The sequence below is a fragment of the Dendronephthya gigantea genome, unplaced genomic scaffold (genome assembly GCF_004324835.1).
Source record: "Dendronephthya gigantea isolate DGI-Jeju-01 unplaced genomic scaffold, DenGig_1.0 000013F, whole genome shotgun sequence".
Lineage (NCBI taxonomy): Eukaryota > Metazoa > Cnidaria > Anthozoa > Malacalcyonacea > Nephtheidae > Dendronephthya > Dendronephthya gigantea.
Window position 1 is genome coordinate 3,168,975 of NW_021163023.1, and position 22,211 is coordinate 3,191,185.

The 22,211-nt window shown below is 35.0% G+C and overlaps 2 protein-coding genes and 4 long non-coding RNA genes across 9 annotated transcripts; 2 read left to right on the forward strand and 4 right to left on the reverse strand.

The window, feature by feature from the left end:
• The first annotated feature begins 5 nt into the window (after positions 1-5).
• Positions 6-2,537, forward strand: LOC114519351. The gene is made up of 3 exons (XR_003686571.1): positions 6-122; positions 2,056-2,094; positions 2,213-2,537. It is a non-coding gene; the product is annotated as an uncharacterized LOC114519351 (long non-coding RNA).
• Positions 2,538-2,584: 47 nt separating this feature from the next.
• LOC114519475 lies at positions 2,585-4,066 on the forward strand. The gene is made up of 3 exons (XM_028539615.1): positions 2,585-3,081; positions 3,196-3,432; positions 3,554-4,066. The coding sequence occupies exons 1-3, from the start codon at positions 2,830-2,832 to the stop codon at positions 4,064-4,066; spliced, it is 1,002 nt and encodes a 333-aa protein (XP_028395416.1). The 5' UTR covers positions 2,585-2,829.
• A 466-nt stretch (positions 4,067-4,532) lies between these two features.
• On the reverse strand, positions 4,533-7,593 carry LOC114519476. The gene is made up of 10 exons (XM_028539616.1): positions 7,496-7,593; positions 7,244-7,384; positions 6,247-7,091; positions 5,950-6,032; positions 5,770-5,877; positions 5,433-5,647; positions 5,292-5,360; positions 5,080-5,175; positions 4,799-4,952; positions 4,533-4,541 (listed from the first exon to the last, which is right to left on the reverse strand). The coding sequence occupies exons 1-10, from the start codon at positions 7,591-7,593 to the stop codon at positions 4,533-4,535; spliced, it is 1,818 nt and encodes a 605-aa protein (XP_028395417.1).
• A 7,290-nt stretch (positions 7,594-14,883) lies between these two features.
• LOC114519576 lies at positions 14,884-15,959 on the reverse strand. The gene is made up of 3 exons (XR_003686588.1): positions 15,948-15,959; positions 15,489-15,583; positions 14,884-14,959 (listed from the first exon to the last, which is right to left on the reverse strand). It is a non-coding gene; the product is annotated as an uncharacterized LOC114519576 (long non-coding RNA).
• Positions 15,960-16,019: 60 nt separating this feature from the next.
• LOC114519574 lies at positions 16,020-17,398 on the reverse strand. 2 transcript variants are annotated; one of them, XR_003686586.1, is made up of 3 exons: positions 17,357-17,398; positions 16,891-16,980; positions 16,020-16,045 (listed from the first exon to the last, which is right to left on the reverse strand). It is a non-coding gene; the product is annotated as an uncharacterized LOC114519574 (long non-coding RNA). The 2 variants fall into 2 exon arrangements; XR_003686587.1 differs by lacking the exon at positions 16,020-16,045 and adding an exon at positions 16,475-16,499.
• Positions 17,399-18,002: 604 nt separating this feature from the next.
• Positions 18,003-20,249, reverse strand: LOC114519259. Of its 3 annotated transcripts, XR_003686563.1 has the most exons (4): positions 20,235-20,249; positions 19,977-20,026; positions 18,614-18,703; positions 18,003-18,411 (listed from the first exon to the last, which is right to left on the reverse strand). It is a non-coding gene; the product is annotated as an uncharacterized LOC114519259 (long non-coding RNA). The 3 variants fall into 3 exon arrangements; XR_003686564.1 differs by lacking the exons at positions 19,977-20,026; positions 20,235-20,249 and adding an exon at positions 19,215-19,473; XR_003686562.1 differs by lacking the exons at positions 19,977-20,026; positions 20,235-20,249 and adding an exon at positions 19,119-19,473.
• Between the last annotated feature and the right edge of the window lie 1,962 nt (positions 20,250-22,211).

A 22,211-nucleotide genomic window follows, 5' to 3' on the forward strand; every position in this document is an offset into this window, starting at 1 on the left:
TCGCAGGATCAGTGATGAATTAGATGTTGAAGGAGCGTCGCAAGATCAGTGATGAATTAGATGTTGAAGGAGCGTCGCAGGACCAGACGGGTCGTCGCTGGATCAAGCAGAAGCTGGTTGAGGTATATACTATAGTATATTGATTAGAGTAATGCATGATTAATGCATGTTCATGCTGCATGACATTGGATCCTCCTGGTGGTTTAACCTAGTACATTCACACATCAAGTGACATTTCAATCTTTTCGACTATGCATGATAACAGGAAATTTCTCACAGCTCTTATGAGGGCATTTTTCGAGTTTTCTCGATAAAAAAATCCTAATTTTGTCACTTGTGTGAATAAGTGTGAAATCCAACGACGTAGCGTCTGCGTATGCATGATGGCTTTAAAGCGTTCAAAAGAAACTAACAAAATGCAATTTGTTAGAGAAATTATTGAATTCGTATTAGCCTAATTTTAGATTAATACGAAGGTAATCGCGAGTACTTATATGATTATATAAGTTCTCTGTTCAGCCTGTTATAATGCGTTTCGAAGGACCGTCCGTCAGTGGCAACAAAAATTATACCTTAGCATGGAATTTTGAAGTTTGAAGTGTAAAAAAAATGAGTGCTTTGCTGTTTAGACACTAGTACTCTTCTTTTTCCCTTGTTCGTATTAATTTTTTGGTTTGCAGTTGTAAGCTTTGAAAAATCCGGTTAATCCCGAACATGAAGGAAATAAACGTAATCTAATCACTTTGACTAACTTGATGAAATTTGTATAAGAGGAAAAAATATACCTCCCATATTGCATTGCATGATAACTGGACTTATAGTTGGGGTTATCTCGAGGTATAATGTTTAAACTGTAGGTTTAATATTGTATAGTACTCTCTTGCCTGAAAAGCCAACCCTTTAAAGAAAACCCTTTGCATTTTGACACACTTACTATGTTGTTTAATTTCTTACACGCCCACCGTCGAGATGCTGTTGAAGAAGAACATAACTGTTTGGAGTGGAGCAACGAAGCAAGTGAAATTCGATACATTGTTTACCAAAGGTAATTATACGTTACGAAAATTTAAAGGTAAGGGGACATTATTGATTAGCCATATTGAGTAAGTTGCATGTTCTCAGCCCGATTACGTTTATTTCCTTCATATTCGGTCAACCGTAATCCAGAACATATAAAAAAATAAAAACAGTGCATAAGGCATGTCTTAAAAAAGGGGTAGAAGAAAAGTGTTATTGTCTACATCAGTTTGATATGAAAAAGCATGCAAGTCGTGAATACGAAGTATTTTTTTATCATAATTCGGAAATAATTTTCGTTGCCATTGTCGGACAAAGCGCAGTTGAATGTCTAAGAGCATGATGTTTTGCGCGCTCTAAATATGCGCGCGCTCCGCAGGTTAGACCACCAGAAGAATCGAATTAACGAGGATCAAGAATTGCGTGGCAATTCCTGGGACTCGGTTTGAATGAGCGGAACTGAAACGATGAATTATAGATAAAAAGTGAAGTGCATGTCATTGCGAACGATTTCTAATAAAAATACCAAATTCGGACCGCCGGTCAGGTAACCTGAAATTCAGGTTACCTTTGGAGGGTTTTTCACCGGGCACTCCGGTTTCCCTCCTTTTCGTTTGGCTTTAAAAAAGAGTGTCCAGGCCTGGGGCCAAACCAAAACGTGTTCGTTGATAGTGATAAAAATGCGTTTGTGGCTTCTGGGTTCGATCCCCAGAACACTGTCGTAAAAGAATTTTAAAAAGATGGTTGTGGAATCATTACGTAATTTACGTAATAAATAGGAAATATCTGGCATTGGGATTAGCACGTAATAGGTCCTCATGGTCAGGGCCGCGGGGATAGACCACTGTCAAGGGGGAGGGCATCTCCTACTCCAAAAACCTGGGAACGAAGATGTGGGGGGGGCATCTCCTCCTCCAAGAAAATTTTGAAATTTACCAGGCCTCCTGTTTGAAAACCACGGTTTAAAACATTGTCTTTGAAGTAATAAAAGGCAGTTGAACCTACAATCTAGACGAAACTCAGTCTTTGCACTTGCAGTCTCGAAGAAGTTCGGGAAAAGTTGGAAGTCTTGCTGAGGTACGTGGTGATATTCCTGCCGATTTTTACTGCTTCATCTTGTATATTCCGGTTGAAAATGTCAAATGCAAGAGAGCGGTTACTTTAATTTAGTTTTTCCTTGCTTATTTGATTTCAGAACGAACTATGGCGCCGAAAGATGGGGAAGGAGAAACGTAAAGGCTTGCTCGCAGCGAATGTGTGTTCGTGGTAGTCCTTGGAGATAAAGATATAAGATAAAGTAGTTTTCTCTAGTTTATATCTAAGTTTATATGCGTAATTTTTTTTTCTTTTGTATTGTGCATGCTTTATAAAAAGTATAAAGACAGGTTACAGCGGCTTCTGCGCATGTGCGAGCTTTGTTTACATTTTTTGTTTTGATCCGCAATGATTCTACAACATGAAGTATAACATATATTCGCAATGATTTATTAACAAAAAAAGAGAGGAGCGACGCTTCTTTCAAAAATATTTGCGGAAAAAAACTATAGAAAAAACCAAAAAAAGCAAATACAACATTTTACGGAAACACTTTACAACAGTGGATGAAAAGCCGCTTTGAAATCGTAGATTAACAGCTGGAGCGGCGGCCGAAGTTGTCATACAAAGGCGCGAGTTCTAATCGGTTCGCTTTTGGTTTGTTTATATTTGGGACTTGATAGCCTTGGAAGTGTTAGTAATGTCTTTAATAATGAAATATACTGTGCGGTATCTTTCCGCCGTCGAAAACTCATTCATACCAGGGTGGTCACAGTCATGGCAGGAGCAATTGAAGGAAGCTTTTCGCTTGAAGATTTCGAAGCTAATGTTTTGGAAAACGCAGCGGCTATGCCTAACCGTGACAAAATCACAGTGTGCAAATGTAGAGGGCACTGTCTTCGTGAAAAAGGACGGAATTTCTGTCCGTGCAGAAGCATCAATAGCTTGTGTTCGAGCGCGTGTCATGGCGAAGACTTTGGCTGTTGCATGAACAACCGACTTGTTCAAGAAAGCGATAGTGATGAGAGTGTAAGTAAGATTATGTCATTCTTTAAATATATGGGTGGGAGAGAGCCAAGAGGGCTGGTTTCATTGTGGAAATATTTTTCCACTTTGTTTACTTTGTGATTTGCAATTATCTAGGACTCTGAGTTCACTATAGAGGAAAGTGAGAATGAGGGCGAGCAGCAGCTGCAGATTGAAAAGAGAGGACGTGGTAGGGGAAGAGGTCAGGGAAGAGGGCAAGGTACTGCTTCACAGAGACGTGGAAGGGGAGGTAGTGGAAGAGGTCGTGGAAGAGGTAGAGGTAGCGGGAGAGGGCGTTTGTTAGAAGAGCCAAATATTGCTGAAAATCAAGCAGATCATGAGCAGCATTTAGTGGTAAGATGAGCCTTTGTCAACACTTGATTTCATACAATTATTCTTAAAAGCCTTTGTGTAAAAACAATAAAACATAATACCACATGCAGCATCTTATATTTTACTCTTATGCTGATTTCAGGATCTAGTTGAGGCAATGAATATAGACAACCTGAGAAGGCTTGCTCTTGAATTGCTAAGAAGACAGCCAGCAGCATTTGCTGACATTGTTAATGGTGAGCTTGTGAGCGGAAATGAACCCCAACCACCAAACCCAGAACCTGATAATGATGCTCCAGATTGGTGCAAGTGTGGGTGCTGCATTATTATGCCCACTCAAGAAGAGAACAAATGCTGCACCCGATCAAGACGTCCTTGTATCTCAAGAACAAATCTTTTCAGTCAACTAATCCTTGATGGGAATGTTTTGGAGATCTCAATGCGATACAGAGAAGATGTTTTGGTGTTGAACAATGTCAGGAACAATGAAAACTTTCGCCATGCTGCATATAGACAGTATGTTCTATGGCAACATGGTAGATTAGGAAGAGGAAATAGGAGAGTAGTACCAAGCTGTTGTGTGGTTGCTATTCGTAACTGTTATCCTTCACCTAATGGACAGTACAGGGGATATTTGCCTGCAGTGTTTAGATAATTTAGCACTTAAAGTATAAATGGTGCCCCCAAAAAGTAGACCAAAATAAACCACAATCGATGTTTGTGGGCATAAATATGTTTTTGGTCTGATGTTATAGCAGGCCCAAAAAATATTAATGCTCAAACATAAAGTATATTATTATTATATTATATTATTTTATACAATGCAAGTGAACATTTTTAGAATTGGGCTGAGCCAGCAAGGTAATAAAATATATAGCTGGGTAAATTTTTCATTTTAGTCTTCATACATTGTACTGCTGATTTAGTTGTTGTAATTGTCCATGTGCATGATTAGCATCAACCTAAATGCTAATTTTCCAATTTCAAAGTGTTTAGTTTTTTGGGACACCCTATACATATATCATAATATTTAATAAAATTCCATTTAAGATATTATGTGTCATATTTCATTGATAATGGGCTCTTAAATTTATGGCTGTTTCGCTCTATATCAGAGCTCGTCAGCATGCCTAGGAAACACAAATGAAATGATGATAACATCAATGATTCCGACATGGACAGCCTGACCTAGGGTCTGGGGGTTTGAAATTAGAGTTTTCCTTCTCTTAGGTGAACTGCCTACCATGGCTAATGAGCTCCACCTACCCAAAGTAACTTGATTTTACACACAACCATTAAAATCTTGTTTTATGTGTGTCGACAAGTGTCTGTACTGATGGAGGAGGAACAGGGGCAATATTGGGTGCAATTTGTCTAGGATCATCACTTGAATACCAAGTCTTTTGTTTACATTCCCTTCTGATGTGATCCTCTTTATAAAAACCTTCTGCATCAGTTCAGGAATGTAACTAAATTCTTTTGGTACAAGAACACGAACACGGCACCACTGTTGTGTACGCTTACTGAACTTCCGACCGTACCTAATAAAAAAACAACTTTACAATTCCATACAATATGAGTACCATTACACTATAAGAATGCACAGGACCTGAAAAGTTGTTCACACTTAGGATGGGAACACTAAGGCAAAAATTTCAATACCAGTACCTTTCTTTCCCATCAGCTGTAGTTGCTGGTGCTCGGCCTCTGTGGTGGTTAAAGTCCAAGGCAGCAAGCTGGTTTCTAGCTTGGTATACTGAGTATCTGAAGATACAACAAACATCAACATTCTTTTATTAACAATGCTTCCTTGCATGGAAATCAACCATGATAGGAGTTTTATTAGCTGTTACCTTTGTAATAATATGTCATATACTTACGAATAGGCATGGCGCTTTGGAGCATACATCAAAATTACATTATGAAAGGACTCTAAAAATCCTGTGTGCCTAAAAAATATTTCAAACTTTGAGATGATATAACTTATCTGAAATTTTCAAATATCCAATCTCATTTGTTACCTGAAGTTAACATAATACACCAAAGTGTTTAAAAAGCGAGTGTCCAGAATGATCTTTGCCAGTGCTTTATGGGCAGAAGACTCTTTCTTAAGCCATGGCTTCTTTCTCTCACTTTCATTAAGAGGATCATGTTCACATTTTCCACCATTTACACCTTCCTCCAACACCCACTCATGCTCATCAACAACATGGTGTAAAATACCAATCCACTTATCCTATTAAAAAAATATAAAAAATACAACATAAAGTGACTACATATTAACACATGTATGTACAGTTTGCACGAACTAGATAAGTATTGCTGCAAAAACCAGTAGTACTTCAATGTGAATCTTACTTTGAGATTTTTTGAGTCATTAGCACATGTTTTTGAACAATACCAAAAATGGTTCCTTATTGATGGTGCCCACAAGGTCAAATCTGCATTGTCTTTAGATTTAGCAGCCTAAAGAATAAAATCAATTCTAAATAAAGAAAGTTTTTTAACTAATTGCTGGTTGATATCTTCAACACTTACAGTAGTGATTTTCTTTGCAATGTTCTTTGCTCCATGCCACACATCATTCTGATGTGTGACCTCCTTATATTTCTCTTCCCTTTCTAAAAAATGCAATAATGCTTAATTAATAAACAAATGCATGTTGTAAATATTCCCTTACTGTCTTTTAAAGGGTAAACACAATTAATTATATAACATTGTAATCAATCTGCAAATGAAGTTGTTAAATTATTGAAAGTCTGACAATATTGATTATAACAGGTTGAACTATTAGAGTTTCAGGAATTGCCATATTGTTATAATGTAGATACTTACTCATCAATGCAGCAATTTCAATATGACCATCAGTTACCACCTCCTTCATAACTATTGGTGATGCAAGCAGTGTGTCCATCCCTCTTTCAAACCCAATCCTCTCCATATTATTGCTCTTACCAGCAGCTTCTCTCACATCAACCACATTCATTTGCAGTATGGCACGATCATTGGTATCAGCCAAGCTGTAAGTACAATATTGTGCACTATGGCCAGGCGAGTCATTCCTTCCATCACCACTCAATATAACCTCTTTGTTCTCTCTTTCTTTCCAACATTTCTGTTTGTGTTCTTCCCAGTAGTCATTAATGGCAGGGATGATGTACAACTTCTGATACTGATTGAATAATATTGATGAGAAATACTGCAGATTACAGAAGTTGAACATCAACCCCACCTTGGCGTAGGAATTGCCAGACAACAACAAAGCAGAAGCAAGCACGAGGTTGCCTGCTCTAATCTTGTTGCAAGAGGGTTGAGCTGCCCATCTGCCTCCAACATGACCAGACCTACACCCCCAGGATACGACCAGGCATGTTCCAACATATGTTTTCTTATAGCTCAACACACGGCCACATCCTTGTCGTTTACAAACACTCCCATGTAATGATGTTATCAAAGCTATAAGAGTGTCTGTAAACACAATACACTTTTCCTTCTTGATTGCATCTTCAGGACTGACTTCTTCCACAGTAGAGATGTATTCTGGTTGAGTCGTCTTATGTTGCTGCTGTTGTTGTTGTTGGGTTCCAACATCTTCTGTGGGCTCATCTCCATCATGTCCACGGATTGTCACATTGAGCAAGTCATCCAGTAATGGCACGTCAAAACCCGGGGGACATACACTTCAGTAAAATGGCAGTAAGAGATATTATTGGACGAAATATTTTATGCCATATTCAGTGATATATAATGTGTATATTTATGTTTTAAATCAATAAGCATTACAGTAGGAATGTCACAAAGATTATTATTGAGGTTTTGCATCATCACTTACTCAAGAGAATCGTCCGACAAAACCTGGTCTGCCTGGATAGTGTGTTCACCAAAATTGTCATTATCATCATCACTTTCATCATCAGAACTATCATCTTTGGCTGTCAATGTTCGACTGTCAGAAATCACACTCTGACCCGACCTGAGATATAAACACATATTGCGTGTTTAAAAAGTAATACTCTCTGCGCGAAACTTTGCATGTATGGGTTTCAAATTATAAACTCAGTAATCACAATAAGTTTCAAATTACCTGATAGAATATGATGTTCTAACATCCGACAAAGCAGACAATGGACAGGGATTTGAGTGCGCGCTTGGCGTTGAGGTTTTAACTATAAAATATTTCATACGAATGTTTTATGCGAATATTTTAAAAAATAATAAATGTTTACGTTTTTGGAGCAGCACTTTAAAACATATGTTCTTACTGGGAGAATAAAAATATTTGGAAGGTGTCGTCTTGGCGGTATATCCGTTGATTCCATTACCGTTTCGGTTTGCGTCTCTGCATTGCTAAAGTGAGTTCAACACATACATAAAAAGCGTTATCAAGTAAACAAACAACACACAAAAAAGGTCAGAGGTTTTATCATTTTATACGTACCAAACTATACGATTCATCGCAAGATAGCTGTCAAGAAGCATGTCCGCCACATCCTTGTCTGTTCTCAATTTATGCTGCTCCTTAAACGCTCTCCATCGAGGGAAAGAACCCAACAAATACACTTTAGAGGCATCTCTACTAGCATAATATTCTTTTCTACTCGACGACATGACTCAGTGCTCTTGAAAGATTGAGAATTTCTTTCTTAAATTGTCGGCTGGTCATGGTTTTTAGACTGAACAATCCGGGGGATTATCAACTTCACGTGGAGTCCCCAGGCTAGCGCACGCGCAGAAGCCGTGTCTTTAAAACAGGCAAAAAAATAAGAAATTTCAACCGCTCTTCACCGCAATTTCCACCGCTTTTCACCGCAATTTCCACCGCTCTTCACCGCAATTTCCACCGCTCTTCACCGCAATTTCCACGGCTCTTCACCGCAATTTCCACCGCTCTTCACCGCAATTTCCTTTCGCTTCTACGCATGTGCGAGCTTTGTTTATATTTTTCGTTTTGGTGTGAATCCATTTCATTTGCACAACATGAAGTATCCAAAAAACTAAATTAAAATGGCGGACGCATCAAGAGTGAAGAGTGGAGCTTTATAAAACCATTCAACAATTGTCTTTTAAAAGACAACCAAATAAATATTTTGAAAAAGAACTACTGGAAGATATCTCCTGTAAGTTTGTCGATTTTATCTAAGTTTGAGATACTGTGTATAATTATTTTTACAGTGATTGTTGAATGATTATTAAATTTGGATAAAAGATTATACTCAGATAATGATTTTGTTAATAAAATACCTTCGTACTCTGTTCTAATATTGCAGGATTCAGATTTATGAGCAAGATAATCATGCTTCCATGGTCAAAGTAGCTCTTCTGAGTGTGTAACACACTGTTCAGTTCTGATTTTCGTACAGTTCACACACAGTTAAGTTTTGATTTTCGTACAGTTCAACACAGTTCAGTTCTGATGTTTGTACAGTTCGACACAGTTCAGTTCTGATTTTCGTACAGTTCACACAGTTCAGTTCTGATTTTCGTACAGTTCAACACAGTTCAGTTCTGATTTTCGTACAGTTCACACACAGTTCAGTTCTGATTTTTGTATAGCTCATTCACAATTCAGTTCTGATTTTCGTACAGTTCACACACAGTTCAGTTCTGATTTTTGTATAGCTCATTCTCAGTTCAGTTCTGATTTTCGTATAGTTCACACACTGTTCAGTTCTGATTTTTGTATAGTTCATTCACACTTCAGTTCTGATTTTCGTACATTTCACACACAGTTCAGTTCTGATTTTCGTACAGTTCAACACAGTTCAGTTCCGATTTTTGTACAGTTCAACACAGTTCAGTTCTGATTTTCGTACAGTTCACACAGTTCAGTTCTGATTTTTGCACAGTTCACACAGTTCAGTTCTGATTTTCGTACAGTTCACACACAGTTCAGTTCTGATTTTTTAATAGCTCATTCACAGTTCAGTTCTGATTTTCTTACAGTTCACACAGTTCAGTTCTGATTTTTGCACAGTTCACACAGTTCAGTTCTGATTTTCGTACAGTTCACACACAGTTCAGTTCTGATTTTTTAATAGCTCATTCACAGTTCAGTTCTAATTTTCGTACAGTTCACACACAGTTCAGTTCTGATTTTTGTATAGCTCATTCACAGTTCAGTTCTGATTTTCGTACAGTTCACACACAGTTCAGTTCTGATTTTTGTATAGCTCATTCACAGTTCAGTTCTGATTTTCGTACAGTTCACACAATGTTCAGTTCTGATTTTTGTATAGTTCATTCACACTTCAGTTCTGATTTTCGTACATTTCACACACAGTTCAGTTCTGATTTTTGTACAGTTCAACACAGTTCAGTTCTGATTTTCGTACAGTTCACACACAGTTCAGTTCTGATATTTGTATAGTTTTCTCACAGTTCAGTTCTGATTTTGTACAGTTCACACACAGTTCAGTTCTGATTTTTTAATAGCTCATTCACAGTTCAGTTCTGATTTTCGTACAGTTCACACACAGTTCAGTTCTGATTTTTGTATAGCTCATTCACAGTTCAGTTCTGATTTTCGTACAGTTCACACACAGTTCAGTTCTGATTTTTGTATAGCTCATTCACAGTTCAGTTCTGATTTTCGTACAGTTCACACAATGTTCAGTTCTGATTTTTATAGTTCATTCACACTTCAGTTCTGATTTTCGTACATTTCACACACAGTTCAGTTCTGATTTTTGTACAGTTCAACACAGTTCAGTTCTGATTTTCGTACAGTTCACACACAGTTCAGTTCTGATATTTGTATAGTTTTCTCACAGTTCAGTTCTGATTTTTGTACAGTTCACACACAGTTCAGTTCTGATTTTTGTATAGCTCATTCACAGTTCAGTTCTGATTTTCGTACAGTTCACACACAGTTCAGTTCTGATTTTTGTATAGCTCATTCACAGTTCAGTTCTGATTTTCGTACAGTTCACACACAGTTCAGTTCTGACTTTTGTATAGCTCATTCACAGTTCAGTTCTGATTTTCGTACAGTTCACACAATGTTCAGTTCTGATTTTTGTATAGTTCATTCACACTTCAGTTCTGATTTTCGTACATTTCACACACAGTTCAGTTCTGATTTTTGTACAGTTCAACACAGTTCAGTTCTGATTTTCGTACAGTTCACACACAGTTCAGTTCTGATATTTGTATAGTTTTCTCACAGTTCAGTTCTGATTTTTGTACAGTTCACACACAGTTCAGTTCTGATTTTTTAATAGCTCATTCACAGTTCAGTTCTGATTTTCGTACAGTTCACACACAGTTCAGTTCTGATTTTTGTATAGCTCATTCACAGTTCAGTTCTGATTTTCGTACAGTTCACACACTGTTCAGTTCTGATTTTTGTATAGTTCATTCACACTTCAGTTCTGATTTTCGTACATTTCACACACAGTTCAGTTCTGATTTTCGTATAGTTCAACACAGTTCAGTTCTGATTTTTGTACAGTTCAACACAGTTCAGTTCTGATTTTCGTACAGTTCACACACAGTTCAGTTCTGATATTTGTATAGTTTTCTCACAGTTCAGTTCTGATTTTTGTACAGTTCACACGCAGTTCAGTTCAGATTTTTTAATAGCTCATTCACAGTTCAGTTCTGATTTTCGTACAGTTCACACAGTTCAGTTCTGATTTTTGCACAGTTCACACAGTTCAGTTCTGATTTTCGTACAGTTCACACACAGTTCAGTTCTGATTTTTGTATAGCTCATTCACAGTTCAGTTCTGATTTTCGTACAGTTCACACACTGTTCAGTTCTGATTTTTGTATAGCTCATTCACAGTTCAGTTCTGATTTTCGTAAAGTTCACACACTGTTCAGTTCTGATTTTTGTATAGTTCATTCACACTTCAGTTCTGATTTTCGTACATTTCACACACAGTTCAGTTCTGATTTTCGTACAGTTCAACACAGTTCAGTTCTGATTTTCATACAGTTCACACACAGTTCAGTTCTGATTTTTGTATAGTTCATTCACAGTTCAGTTCTGATTTTCGTACAGTTCACACACAGTTCAGTTCTGATTTTTGTACAGTTCAACACAGTTCAGTTCTGATTTTGGTCAGTTCACACACAGTTCAGTTCTGATTTTCGTACAGTTCACACACTGTTCAGTTCTGAATTTCGTACAGTTCACACACAGTTCAGTTCTGATTTTTGTACAGTTTAACACAGTTCAGTTCTGATTTTCGTACAGTTCACACAAAGTTCAGTTCTGATATTTGTATAGTTCTCTCACAGTTCAATTCTGATTTTTGTACAGTTCACACACAGTTCAATTCTGAATTTCGTACAGTTCTCTCACAGTTCAATTCTGATTTTTGTACAGTTCACACACAGTTCAGTTCTAAATTTCGTACAGTTCAACACAGTTCAGTTCTGATTTTCGTACAGTTCACACACAGTTCAGTTCTGATTTTCGTACAGTTCACACACTGTTCAGTTCTGATTTTCGTACAGTTCACACACAGTTCAGTTGAACGATATTAGTCTTAGGAAGCCATTTTCAGCATCTTAAAACAGTTTTTGAACAAAGGGGTAAGCCTTACCATTTTGGTCAATTTTGACGACTTTTTCAACTTTTCAAAAAGTGTCTCAAAATGCTCTAAAATGAAAGATATTAGTCTTAGGAAGCTTTTTTTAGCATTTTAAAACAGTTTTTGAAAAGTTCAAAAAGTTGTCAAAATTGACCAAAATGGTAAGGGGTAAGCCATTTTGATTACTTTTTCAACTTTTTAAAAAGTGTCCTAAAATGCTCTAAAATGAAAGATATTAATCTTAGGAAGCTATTTTTAGCATTTTAAAACAGTTTTTGAAAAGTTGAAAAAGTCGTCAAATTGACCAAAATGGTAAGGGGTAAGCCTTACCATTTTGGTCAATTTTGACGACTTTTTGAAGGTTTAAAAAACTGTTTTAAATGCTAAAAATAGCTTCCGAAGACTAATATTTCATTTTAGAGCATATTTGGTTATTTTTGATCAATGGTTCAAAAACTGTCTTAAAATGCTAAAAATGGCTTCCAAAGACTAATATCTTCATTTTATATCATATTTGGTTGGTTTTTTTGACATTGAAAAAGTCGTCAATTTTGCCTTTAAGTATTGAAATGTATTATTTTATGGCACGTATCAACACACAATGCGGTGGCCTAGTGGTTAAGAATTGCAAGGGTAAGTGTAATTTTCCACCTAAATGCTATTTAATTTAAAATTCTTCGAATAGGATTTTAGTAAATAAAAAACAAGAACTATTGATAATGATGCTGTGGCCCAGTGTTAAGACTACGGCTACAGGTTGTGAATCTAGGTTCGAATCCTGCCTGGGAAAAGTTCGATTTTCCCACCGAAATTATTGTTTAATTTAAACTTTATCGAAAAGGATTAGGTCAAATAAAGAACAATAGCTTTCAACAAATGATGCGGTGGTTAATGGTTAGACGTTGTCGTCTCATATCGAGGACAATGCTTCAACTCCTGCAATGCAACAAAATTAGCCTAAAAAATTTCAGTGTGGACTTAGAATGTTTAAAAAGACGTTAAAATACTTCGGCCTTTGCAAAAGACAGTAAATTGGAAAAAATTTGAAATATAAAAACCAAAAAAATCTATCGCCTTCAAAAGTACCTGAAAATTGAAAGAAAAGCACAAGAAAAAAGAGTTCTAAAAACACGAATCTTCTAAAAAGCCGAAAATGAAGAATCGGCCGGGAAAAAAATTTAACAATGTCCCGCTTTTAAAAAACTCATGTTTACTTTACCTTAATTTTTTTTCACGAAAATTTGACAGGGTGATTTTCTCGAGAGTGAAAAAATTTAATTTTTTTCACTTTTTTGAAATTCTCTAAGATTTTTTTTTACGAAGATGTATTTTGTCTTGGGCTAGCTGTGTCAATCTTGGGCTACCTGTGTCTGGCTTGACACAGGTAGCCCAAGACATAATACTTTTTCGTAAAAAAAAATCTCGGAGATAAACTAGAGATATAAAAGAAAAAAATAGAAAATAAACCAGAGACCACAAGACAAAAATCAAGTTTTTTCTAAACCTTTTCAAAAAACATTTAGAAAATAACTTAGAGAAAACATTAAGAAGAAACTAGAGAAAAAAACTAAGCAGAAAAATAGAAAAAAACTAGAAAAATAGAAGAAAAAACCAGAGAAAAGAAAACTAACTAGAGGAGAAAAAAGAAAAAAAAACTAGAGAAATAGAAGAAAAAACCCGAAAAAAAACTAACTAGAAAAACAAACAAGAGAAAAACATTAAGAAAAACTAGAGAAAAACTAAGTAGAAAAATAGAAAAAAAACTCGAGAAATAGAAGAAAAAACCAGAGAAAAGAAAACTAACTAGAAAAACTAGAGAAAAGAAAAAGAAAAAACATTAGGAAAAAACTAGAGAAAAAAACTAAGTAAAAAAATAAAAAAAAACTAGAGAAAAAGAAGAAAAACAGAGAAAGAAACTATTTAGAAAACTACAGAAAAAAACTAGAGAATAAAGACAAGAGAAAATAGAAAAAAACTAGATAAATAAAAAGAAAAATAGAGAAATAGAAGAAAAAACTAGAGAAAAAAAAACTAGAGCAATCGAAGAAAATACTAACAGGTTTAACTTAGAAAAATACTAAGAGGTTTAACTTAGAATTGTCAAGTCACACAGAAGAACTTGCAAAATAAAACTAACTAGACTAACTAGAAAAAGTAGAGAAAAAAACAAGAAAAAAACATTAGGAAAAAACTAGAGAAAAAAAATAAATAGAAAAAAACTAGAGAAAAAGAAGAAAAAACCAGAGAAAAGAAAACTAATTAGAAAAACTACAGAAAAAAACTAGAGAATAAAAGACAAGAGAAAATAGAAAAAAAACTAGATAAATAAAAGAAAAAATAGAGAAATAGAAGAAAAAACTAGAGAAAAAAAAACTAGAGCAATCGAAGAAAATACTAACAGGTTTAACTTAGAAAAATACTAAAAAATATAAAGAGGTTTAATTTAGAATTGTCAAGTCACACAGAAGAACTTGCAAAATAAAAACACTAACACCATCAGACGAAAAAGGTTTATTTCTTAAACTTTACAAAGAAAAAAGATTTATAAATCCAAGTTTTGAAAATTGTCACATTATTCATAACATTTCACACTAAAAAATATTAATCAATGAAACTGGGTGCCTTTCAACTTTCTTCAACACCAAAGAAAAAAAGAATTTCATCAAAAAAATAATAAGAGAAATATTTAGAAAAAATACTAATACTAAGAAGAAATTAAAGAGAAAAGAAGTATGAGAAAAAGCCAAAAGCAACTGCTAAAATATTTCAATTGTGAAAGCACAGGGAAAAACATGCAAAATCAAAACACCAACACCACCAGACAAAAAAGGTTTACTTCTTAAACATTACAAAGAAAATTTTCTCTTTATAAATCCAAGTTTTGAAAATTGTCACATAATTGATCACATTTCACACATGTTATCACACACTAAAATGAATCTAGGATAGGGCTAAAATAATTCAGGTTCTTCTGGGGTGCCTTTCAACTTTCTTCAACTTCATTCATTCTAAAGAGAAAAAGCATTTCATCAATCCTTTTACGCAAAAAGTTGTATTTTCAACCTGACATCATTATTAAAAGATATTACTCATTATCTTACTTTAGCCATCTTTCATGGATAGACAATACATTCGTGAATGCATTTTGTTTTATGCCAATTATATTTTAGCTGTTTTCAATAAAAAGAATGTGTCACATGCATATATTCAACCCAGAAATATGTCACTATTTAATTTGAACACAGAAAGGGTACCACCCTTCTGAGTACTACAGAATATAAATCACATGGAAATCAGAAAAATTTCTCCCAAGTTTAAAATAGTAATTGCTGGTCTTTTTCATGGATATTTATTGTAAGACCACCACAGGAATTATAGTAATCAGCCAGACTTGTTCAGCTGTTATAGCATTAAGTTTCATCATTGGTTTCACACATGGTGACCATAGAAGCAAATTTCAATTTCATTGTTGTCATCTCAACAATGTAGTGGCTTTTTAAAATCAAATGCTGACCATCCATGACAAAATCAAATTACCTCAGTGCAGATATCTTGTTCACTTTTCAATCAATGTACATCTGACAGTAAAGTTCATATCCAAGACTCATGTTGCACTCTTGACCAGGGAAAATCTTGAATATTAAAGAACACATGATTAAATAAAATTGCATTTTCAACTATCTTAATTATTGTCTAGTTTTTGTCAGGCATTCTATGGTTACTTCATCCCTCTATATAAATATGCTATATTTATTCAAAGCCCACCACAGGAATTTATATGGTGACCACATAGTGAGAGCATAGAAGCAAAGTTCACTTAGCAATCTAACAAAATTGTGACTGCCTGACGATTTTCATGAAGATCCTAGTTGCAGCAAATTCCCCCTTATACTAAATAACAAAATATATATCTGGGCGGTTGATATATATTACAAGGTCACTACAAGAATTTCAGCTGCAAGGCTAATATAAATTTTGAAGGAACAATCAAATTACCTCTGCAAAAATCTTGTTCACTTCCAATTTTCCTCTGACAGTAAAGTCCATATCCACAGCAGCTAATGTGGCTGGTTGCACTCTTGACCAAGGAAAATCTTGAATATATAAAGAAGTTATTATTAAGACAAAATTCCATTTTCAACTATCTTAATTATTGTCTAGTTTTTCGTCAGGTATTCTATGGTTACTTCATCCCTCTATATATAACTATGGTTGCTATATTTATTCAAAGACCAGCACAGGAATTTATTACTGGTGACACATAGTGAGTATAGAAGCAAAGTTCACTTTATAATCTTAACAAAATTGTGACTGCCTGATGATTTTCATGAAGATCCTAGTTGCAGCAAATTCCCTGTTATACTAAATAACAAAATATATATCTGGGCGGTTGATATATATTACAAGTCACTACAAGAATTTCAGCTGCAAGGCTAATATAAATTTTGAACGAACAATCAAATTACCTCTGCAAAAATCTTGTTCACTTCCAATTTTCCTCTGACAGTAAAGTCCATATCCACAGCAGCTAATGTGGCTGGTTGCACTCTTGACTCAAGAAAATCTTGAATATATAAAGAATTATTATTAAGACAAAATTCCATTTTCAACTATCTTAATTATTGTCTAGTTTTTCGTCAGGTATTCTATGGTTACTTCATCCCTCTATATATAACTATGGTTGCTATATTTATTCAAAGACCAGCACAGGAATTTATTACTGGTGACACATAGTGAGTATAGAAGCAAAGCTCACTTTATAATCTTAACAAAATTGTGACTGCCTGACGATTTTCATGAAAAAGATCGTAGTTGCAGCAAATTCCCCCTTATAATAAATAAAAAAATATATATCCGGGCAGTTGATATGTATTACAAAGTCACTACAAGAATTTCAGCTGCAAGGCTAATATAAATTTTGAAGGAACAATCGAATTACCTCTGTGCAGAAATCTTGTTCACTTCCAATGTTCATTTGAAAGTAAAGTTCATATCCACAGTTAATGTTGCACTCTTGTCCAAGAAAAATCTTGAATATAAAAAGACATTATTAATATAAAATTCCATTTTCAACTATCTTAATTACTGTCTAGTTTTTGGTCAGGTAATCTATGGTTACTTCATCCTTCTATATATAACTATGGTTGCTATATTTACTTCAAGACCACCACAGGAATTTATTACTGGTGACACATAGTGAGTATAGAAGCAAAGTTCACTTAGCAATCTTAACCAAATTGTGACCGCACTGACAATTTTCATGAAAAAGATCCTAGTTGCAGCAAATTCCCTCTTATACTATTGAAATAACAAAATACATACCAGGCAGTTGATATGTATTACAAGGTAGTGACAAGATTTCAGCTGCAAGGCTAATATAAATTTAGAAGAAACAATCGAATTACCTCTGTGCAGAAATCTTGTTCACTTCCAATGTTGACCAAGGAAAATCTTTAATATAATAAGACATTATTAATATAAAATTGCATTTATAACTACCTTAATTATTGTCTAGTTTTAGCAGAAGGCACACAAACAGTAAAGTAAAATACTTAACTTTGACCAGACAGCACAACAATCTTGCTCAGAAAGGTCCGCGAACGGTCCACGTGTATAGTTTTCTTCGGCATCGCCATTTTGAATTCGGCCGGGCGAGTCTTGAACTGATTTCTATTTCAACTGTTCTCTTGACGTTCGTCTTGATAACTAGCTGTTGAGATAAACGTTAATGACAAAATCTTCAGTTCTGCTTCAGTCTATGGGTACGAAAATTGCTCAAGACATAAATTTTCAGTAAAAAATTATCATCATTGCAGGCAAAATTAATCTCGAAACTTTAGATAACCTTGTACGCAGAATATTTCATATTGTATATGGTTTTTGTTATTTCTGACCGACAATTAGCAGAAGGCACACAAACATCAAAGTAAAATACTTAACTTTGACCAGACAGCACAACAATCTTGCTCAGAAAGGTCCGCGAACGGTCCACGTGTATGGGATCGCCATTTTGAATTCGGCGGCGGCGAGTCTTGAACTGATTTCTATTTTCTATTTCAACTGTTCTCTTGACGTTCGTCTTGATAACTGGCTGTTGAGATAAACGTTAATGACAAAATGTTCAGTTCTGCTTCAGTCTATAGGTGCGGAAGTTGCTCATGACATAAATTTTCAGTAAAAAATTATCATCATTGCAGGCAGAATTAAGTTCGAAATTTTAGATAACCTTGTACGCAGAATATTTCATATTGTATATGGCTTTTTGTCATTTCTGGCCAACAATTAGCCGAAGGCACACAAACATCAAAGTAAAATACTTAACTTTGACCAGACAGCACAACAATCTTGCCCAGAAAGGTCTGCGAACGGTCCAGGTGGATGGTTTTCTTTGGCATCGCCATTTTGAATTTGGCCGGGCGAGTCTTCGCATTCATCTTGACAACTAGCTGTTCAGATAAACCTATATACAACGAAAAAAAAGGGTTCGGCTCAGCTACACTGTACTCCTTAAGGAAGGCCTACGGCCTTCCCGTAGATTAGTGTAAAGGCCTACAAGTGGGAACTAGCAGCGTGCGGGGGACCAAAACGCTCTAGGCAAACGGTCCCCCTACTGGGGTCGGACAAAGCAACCGCAGATTACGCATATAATCGCCGGAACCCACCTTTTAGTCAACGGCGAACTCCTTCTTCTTCGAACAATCTTCAATCTTGCTGAGCTTCGATCTTGCTGTCCACCTTCGATCGCCACCAATCTAAAGAAATTTTTTTTTAACGTTGAGATTAGTTTCATAGGCAATAATTACCATGTGATCTTAGCAGATCACGTGGTATGATAATGTACGACAACATGCCGATCAACTCCGAACATCATCGTGAGCGATGTTACTATAAACGAATCACTAAACGCCTAGAAAAAAGTTGTCCTTTCCTATATTTCAACCTTTTAAAAGCAGTGCATTCTAGTTTTGTTTTGAAGCACAATTTGTTTTTTGCTTCTAGTTTTTTGGTTTCGTTTTAAAAGGTGAATTGTCTCTGTGTGCCGAATTCTTTGTATTTCTGATGTCAAACAATCCTGTTCTTTTTGGTATCATAAATATAAGCTCCTTTGTTTTGGAGACATACAACAGTTTTTTTTATATTTTAGCCAAAACATATAGCAGCAATTACAGATTCACTAAGTTCATTCTCATCTTGATTCACAAATTTTTAAAGGACTTGAATCGATTCCATGCGGTCTACAATAGCTGGGCGAACGTCTTACACCTAAAGTCAGTCAAAGATTGTTGTATCTCAATTCTTCAGCTTCAGTGGTTCTTTAGACTTAGCAATAGTTTATTTCCCTTTCTTATCATTGCATTCCAGTTTAAAATTATAGTTTATATTGTATTTCCAGGCATTTATTCCATATTTCCCTTTCTTATCATTGCATTCCGGTTTCAATTTATAGTTTATATTGTCAGACAATAATTGTCTTTCCAGGCATTTATTCCACTACATATCTCCAATATTGTAAAAGTGGTTCTTTAACCTCAGATCAAAACATTGGCAAAAACAATCTGAAACACAAAATATTAACATCAGACTCTGATAAAACAACATTGAATCAACGTTTAAACAATTCTACTTCCCCTCATTCTAAGGCTACTAAATGGTGCTGACCCCTCTTATATATCAAACTACATGCATCAACCTGCCTTGGCAAAAACAAAAACGGGCTTTAAAGAGTTAGTTTTCCATTTCTTTTCTTAGCACTTAATCGAATGTTTCAAAATACAAACTAATTTGGCAACACAGGTCCCACAATTATGTCAAACACCGAATACATGGTCTGAAATAATTCGCCATTCCTCTCGCCTCTCGACTGAAGGCGGATTTTTTAATAAAATTAAACCACAAATCTTTCTTAAAACTACTGCACCCTTACTGAAGTGTTCGGTTGGGGCATGGAATGTTAAAATAAAACAAAAACAACACACTATTAAAAAAAGTACGAAAATTTAATAAAATGGCGGCTTACTGCCTTACCTCGTGGTTTTCAAATCGCCTTACACTTCATTTCTCGCTGGACTTTTAATCTAACAAAGCAGAAAAAATGAACGTCATTTACGTGAAATAAATGCTTTGGCATAACAAACATTCTTACTCTAAAACGTTGAACTAATGCAAAAGAAATCGACCGAAAAAATATTCAGAAAATTCCAACATTCGATGCGCGAGGACGAAGTCATATTAAAAAAGGCAGCAAACAAAAACATACGCTTATAAGATAATATATCTAGATACTTATAATCGGAATATCTTTTTCTCAACAAGCTTCACTTCATTAAAATAACTTTATAGTTTCTCTTTAAAACATAGAAAATTAAAAAATTTCCGGGCTTTCCTTCCTTCGCCTTTCTTCTCCGAAATCTATCCTCGTTACCCGGTTTTTCGCGTACTGGGCGTGCCGAATGCCCCCCCTGATTTGTGCACAATTTACCGTACAATTTTATATTATTGATACTGCATGTCTAAATTCTAAAACGATCAATATTTTCAATACATTCAATATTTTTCAGGTAATTAGTTATTGTATTTAAAATTAATTGTGATAATGATTTATTTGATTCTTTCTCCATGTAAATAATCATGAGAACAAGCATAGGCATAGAGTATGGGGGGCTGAGGGGCTCGGCCCCCCCAAGAAATCTTACTGGGGGGCCTCAGCCCCCCTAAAAATTTGCCAAAAAGTAATAATTGCATCAGAGCAATGTTGAATCTTTCAAAAAAGATCTTTATATACACATGAAACGGTATTGTTATAGTTGATATTATAATATATCGAGCAACTCGGAAAAGCAATTGCGAAATACAGAATTTTCAAGCTGTAAATCATAAAATACATGGCAGCTTGTAAAATCATAAAATACATGGCAGCTTGTTCATTTTATCTTTCATTAGCTTTTCTACCCACAACAGGTCAAAATCATTGGTAAATATTTTCTCCACCTATCGGCCATATGAACCATGACTACCGATGCAACTATATATCAAGAGGAAATTTATTCTATTTAATTTTATCTAATGTCAGAAAGTGTTGCTAGCTAGATATCATGTATCTAAAGTTTAAGCCCCCCAGAAGAAAACAAAACTCTAAACCTATGAGAACAAGTTTCAAAATTCATGTTTGTAAATTCATAAATCCTTGCTCTTTGCACAAAATTCCTCAGTCAGCACTTTTTTATTGCTAAGACTCCCAGTGCAATCAATTACTCAGGCTTTTTGGAAACCTGGAAGGATGGCCACAAAATAAATTTGGAATTTCCCACAATTTGCATAACCATCCAGAGCTCCCATTTTCATCATATAATACCAATAAAGATACAGTACAGATATCAGATATACAGAGACAAAAGAGTACAGAGATCAACTGAAGCACTAACATATTGTACATGATCCAATAAACATCTGGGCTTTTAAGTCTAGGTCATTAATTTTTTTTCATTTTTATTTTGAAAATATAAAAATCTTTCATGACATATTGCAAGTCAAGTGCTCTGAGTGAAAACTTGTAGAAATTTCAATTGCTATAGTTACCCAGAACAAACACACCCAATGGTGGAAATAAACGATTTTTGCAAACAAGGATAACAAACTAGGTTTTAACGCTATGACAGCATTAGTTTTTATTTAGTTCTAAATACTTTTGCCTCCAAGCTGAACCTCAAATAAATAAAACTTTTCCAAAACATTTTACAGGCTATATATTAAAACTTCTATGATCTATCTAAAATAAACAGTCCCTATTTTACGTAGACTGAATGGTTCACGTCCCAGCCAATTGTCTTTAGAATAAACCATGAGAATTTTATCAAGTTACCTTTATTATTTTTCGAATTATCGTGCACGAAAGTAAGGGGAATGACAATTTTAGCTTGCTAAGAAAAACTAAAAAAGTTTTTCATTAATTATACAGAACAATGAAACAAGCTAATCGACTCCTTAAATTTTTAAAACAGGGTAAATCTACATTTTCAATGACCAACACCACCTTAATGAAATCTGCCAATTCTAGAGAGAGCATTTAATAGAGAGAGGCATTTATATCATTAGCACCACCATATTTTGAAGAAGTGAAAATACCACTAAGACTAAATATCAATAATTTGTGATGCCATTCTAATACATACAGCATCAAGTGTTAGTTAATGCAGTTTGTGCATGTAAACTTAAAAAGTCTCCCATGTGTTTCAAAGTCGCAATTTAGGGCATGTGCCTATT

What these genes read in the sequence shown, in the direction of transcription:
- LOC114519475 (XM_028539615.1), top strand. Translation starts at nt 2,830, where the DNA reads ATGGCAGGAGCAATTGAAGGAAGCTTTTCGCTTGAAGATTTCGAAGCT. An exon ending in AAAGCGATAGTGATGAGAGT is followed by an intron (nt 3,082 to 3,195) that starts GTAAGTAAGATT and finishes GCAATTATCTAG; the next exon opens with GACTCTGAGTTCACTATAGA. An exon ending in ATCATGAGCAGCATTTAGTG is followed by an intron (nt 3,433 to 3,553) that starts GTAAGATGAGCC and finishes TGCTGATTTCAG; the next exon opens with GATCTAGTTGAGGCAATGAA.
- LOC114519476 (XM_028539616.1), bottom strand. Translation starts at nt 7,593, where the DNA reads ATGAAATATTTTATAGTTAAAACCTCAACGCCAAGCGCGCACTCAAAT. An exon ending in TGAAATTGCTGCATTGATGA is followed by an intron (nt 6,033 to 6,246) that starts GTAAGTATCTAC and finishes TGCATTTTTTAG; the next exon opens with AAAGGGAAGAGAAATATAAG. An exon ending in CCAAAGCGCCATGCCTATTC is followed by an intron (nt 5,176 to 5,291) that starts GTAAGTATATGA and finishes TTGTATCTTCAG; the next exon opens with ATACTCAGTATACCAAGCTA.